Below are 4,117 nucleotides of genomic sequence, written 5' to 3' on the forward strand. Positions count from 1 at the left end.
TGTGTGTGTGTGTGTGGTTAGGGGGGAGGGCACTGGCTGGACTGTCATTGGGCTCATTGACCTTACAAGAATGGGCAATTACATGTGTTGTACTTGAAATGTGCTCCTACATGCAAGAACTTGTTACACTCACCACTTTGAGACCCATGGTCGAATCAACATCATCAATAGATATACATGTACGTCATTTTGAAATTGACTTGAAAAAGCATAAATTTTCAAGATCTAACTCCAACAATTTCATGCTATAGGAATTTCTTATCAAAATGAAAGGGCAAATATTGGCCTAAGGAACTGTGCTTATTGTCACCAAGCTGTTAATATAAACAAAGCCCAGACAGCAACATTTCTCAGGAGAGAGAAAAAACCCAAACTTTTTCATTCTTTGAACAATGAATTTGTACCTAAATTACATATTTTTCCTTATTCGTTTAAACATTTAGAATTTGAATTTTGACAAAGTATTTCCTGAGTACATGCGACTGATATTACAGATTAAGAAACCACCAAAAAAAAATAAATTTTTTTAAATAAAAAAATTTGGACTTTGTTAGCTAAATTTTAACAGACAATACACATGAAGTGAAATCTTCACCAAACTGACCCACGACAGTGATGGCAATAGGGTCACTTGGTTCAGATTCACCGCCACCACTCTGCATGGTGCAAACGTAGTCTCCACTGTGGTTCATCGAGACGTATTTCACTTCAAAATTGAAAAGGATCTGTCCAACATCATCCAGTTCTGGTTTAGTAGACTGGGCGACTGGGGAGTACCCATTGGTGGCATTGTCCCAGCGAAGCAGTGTAGCTTGGGTAGATGTTGCACCTACGCCTTGACAATGTAGGATCAGTGTATGGTCCACTTCCACTGTCTGTGACCAGGTGGTGAAGATAAAAGGCATTGGGGGTCTTCCAGAAGCTGAGAAAAGATTAAGTTATTTGTGTCAGGCACTCGTCAGTTTTTGGACAAAATATTAATATAGAGTTATTAGAATCATCTTAAAGCTCGTTCATTTGTTTTGCTTTTGATGATCATAAATAAATACCCATCCATCTTGAATAGAAGTTCAGATACCTGTTATTGTATAAGGTGAAGGGTGAAGAATGCCTGGTGTCAGTAGTAAAGTTAATGAGAAAACGGCTGTCAGATTTTGCTGACTACCAAAACTTGAGTGTCCTTGCAGACTGCAAATTTACAAAAAGGGCCCTCAATGTAGCTTGTTCCTTTGAAAAGGCCAATTCATGCATCCATGCAACCTATCCGTAGTAAAATACAGTTGACCCTGCTCTAACGGCCCCAAGTATACAGACAATCAGAGTACAAACGGCCACCTCCTGCTTCCGCCTTAGCATATTTTTAACATCCTAATGACACTGTGTAAGACATCCACTCGAATAGGAGGACCACTTTTGTCCTCGACAATGGGTGGCTGTCACAGACAATTTGAAGGTAACTCTTGAAAACATCTATTATCAGTTGTTCATGTGCGATTTATTTTTAAGTAGAACTATCGTCTGACAAATGTTTATGAGTGAAATTTATTTTCAAGGATCATCTCATCATTCTTTCTGTCTCTCGTGTTATTCTTTTTCTCTTTGTGCTCCATTCGCTGAGCAAAGTTAGGTGCGAACACGACGTCCTTTTCTTTGGGTTCAGTAGTTTGTTCAACTTTCATGCCCCCATCCCCACCTCATAACCCTTATTATAAAGTCAGTTTAAGGGGAATGCTTTATTCTTATAGCTTGCTCTGAAAAGAGTAGGCCTACAGTTATGAATATAAATTATAGATTTCGTTAGCCCTAACATTAAGTACCATTTGTAGCAGAAGGATTTACAGGGTGCTGCACACTGGCAACCACAAATTGTGGCATGTTTATGAAACTGTTTTGTTTTGGTGTGATCATTAATATTGCGTATTTGGTACTCTTTGTGTCTGTGTGTCTGATTAGATGTATTTTATGAGTGTGTGTTTGCCGTTGTAGCCTACATTTCTCTAGGGGGGTCAATACCTTTTTTTTTCATTCATTCATTCATTTATTTCTTTTTTTTATCTATTTATTTTATTTTTTATCTATCTCTCTATTTATCTATTTATTTATTTTTAACTTAATTAATTCATTCATTCACCTGTATTTATTATAGTAGTTGATTGAAACTTCCTTTTCACAACATTAGCTCATATAAATGCATTCAAGAAAAGCGGATAAAAGTTGTATAATAAGTTTTCAAGGGGAGCCTACTGAGAAAGCATCTATGTTATAAACATAAATATGTCTCTGATGTAAGCATAACATTTAGTATAATAATAAATTATTTATTTCCCTAAGCTCCACTCACGTCTCAACGGGAAGCTAGCACTGCGTGGGAGGGTCCAGTCTTCCATTTGTTGTTCACATGTGTAAAAGCCCTCGTCGTACTTGGATACCAAGTTGAGCTCCAAATTCGTTCGGGTCTCCGCGATAGGTTTTTTATTCTTTCTCCACCGGATGTCATATCCAGTTGAGTTTTCTGTTCCTTGGCAGGTGAGCGTGATGTTTAAACCAGTGATGTTCAAAGGAATGGTCTCTGGGTCAGTTTTGATGACTGGCGCATCTGTGGAAAGAAAAGTGTTGGTGAAGTGAAGAAATCATGAAGGGCTTTCAGAAACATGATGTTTATGACATGCCATGGGTTTAACACTTCTGGGGATGGTAAAGAAAGGGTAAAAACATGGTAAATGTAAAATGCAGTCGAAACTAAGACAGCAATCTATTGTTGAGGAGAATAGTGGCCATCTTAGACAGGCGATTGCCTTACATAGTGTCATAAAGATGTAAAAAAACGCAAGGGAGAAAATGAGAAGTGGCCAATTGTACAGGCAATTGTTTTATATGGGCAGCCATTTGAGCAGATTCGACTGCATCATGACGACCACAGACTGTTGATTCCTCTCTCTTTAGGACATAGTCACAACCCAACTGAGACACCAATGGTGACAGTGGATGTTCGCTCTAAGTTAAGCAGTTTGAAATAGTGGGCTTTACTTTTATCAGGAAAAAAATCTAAAAGTATGGCGTCAGAGGACAAATGTTAGATAATGTCATAGCTCTATATGTACCAACAGCAGCAGCTCAGTAACAACGAAGGAAGGCAATACAGACTGGTTCAAAGTTAGATCTGGAGTATGACAGGCATGCGTTTTATCTCCCCTCCTGTTTATATATTGACACAATAACGCAAGACACAAACCAAATCCAAGAAAGCCTAAATGAACTTCTATTCACAGACGACCAATGTCTTACTAAATTCATACAAACCAACAAAGCCTCCAAAATCAAACTACTGAACGGAACAACAGCTGCTAGAAATTTAACATGAAAATAAGCACATCAAAAACAGAAATTACAGAAAGTTAACCAAAACGTAGTCCCTGAACATCCATGTCAATAGTAAACAACTGAAACAGACGGAGGAGTTTAAATATCTTGGCAGTACGTTTTCTGAAAACAAATCCATAGAGAGAGAAATAGAAATGTGAACTCAAAAAGCCAACGCTGTCACCTATCAGCTAGCAGTCCTCCTATTTCTAATTCAAATAATTATATATATCTCCATGGACACAAAGAGACAGCTTATCACCTTAATATTCATACCAACATTGTGCTACCAGTGCCAGACCTGGACATTAAGTAAAACCCATGAAAGCAAAATCACTGCATGCGAAATGAAATATCTCGCAAAACAAGACGAGACAGGCAGAAAAATGAAAAAGTAAAAGCAGCTATCGACATTGTTGAGTCCCACCCGCTTTACATAGAAAGACAGAGAATAAAATTATGGTATATATGTCAACTGGCCAGTCAGCCTCGAGAGCCTACAACTCCAAGCACTCAGACTATTTAAAGGAAGAGGAAGGCCACGCAAAAGGTGGATCGAGAGTATCAAGGAAACCCTGAGGAAACATAATATCACAATCGAAAGAGCTGCGCAGCTGGCCTACCATAGAAAACTGCATCTCCCCTCGAAGCTTAACGGCAACAGAGGATGAAAAAGTAAAAGTAAAGTAAGTAACTTTTACCAAAGGAAGTGGCTATTCTCACCCGGGGTGAGAATAGAATTACTATCGACTTCTCA

The 4,117-nt window shown here is 38.4% G+C and overlaps 1 protein-coding gene across 1 annotated transcript in view; it reads right to left on the reverse strand.

Annotated features, from left to right (window-relative positions):
- LOC118477258 overlaps positions 1-4,117 on the reverse strand; it is a 19,120-nt gene that overhangs the window by 8,349 nt on the left and 6,654 nt on the right. The window contains exons 4-5 of the mRNA XM_035968335.1: positions 2,342-2,596; positions 605-922 (exon numbers count right to left, since the gene is read on the reverse strand). Of these exons, the coding sequence (XP_035824228.1) occupies positions 605-922; positions 2,342-2,596 (573 nt within the window). The remainder of the gene's footprint in view (positions 1-604; positions 923-2,341; positions 2,597-4,117) is intronic.

The sequence above is a fragment of the Aplysia californica genome, unplaced genomic scaffold, assembly GCF_000002075.1.
Source record: "Aplysia californica isolate F4 #8 unplaced genomic scaffold, AplCal3.0 scaffold00052, whole genome shotgun sequence".
Lineage (NCBI taxonomy): Eukaryota > Metazoa > Mollusca > Gastropoda > Aplysiida > Aplysiidae > Aplysia > Aplysia californica.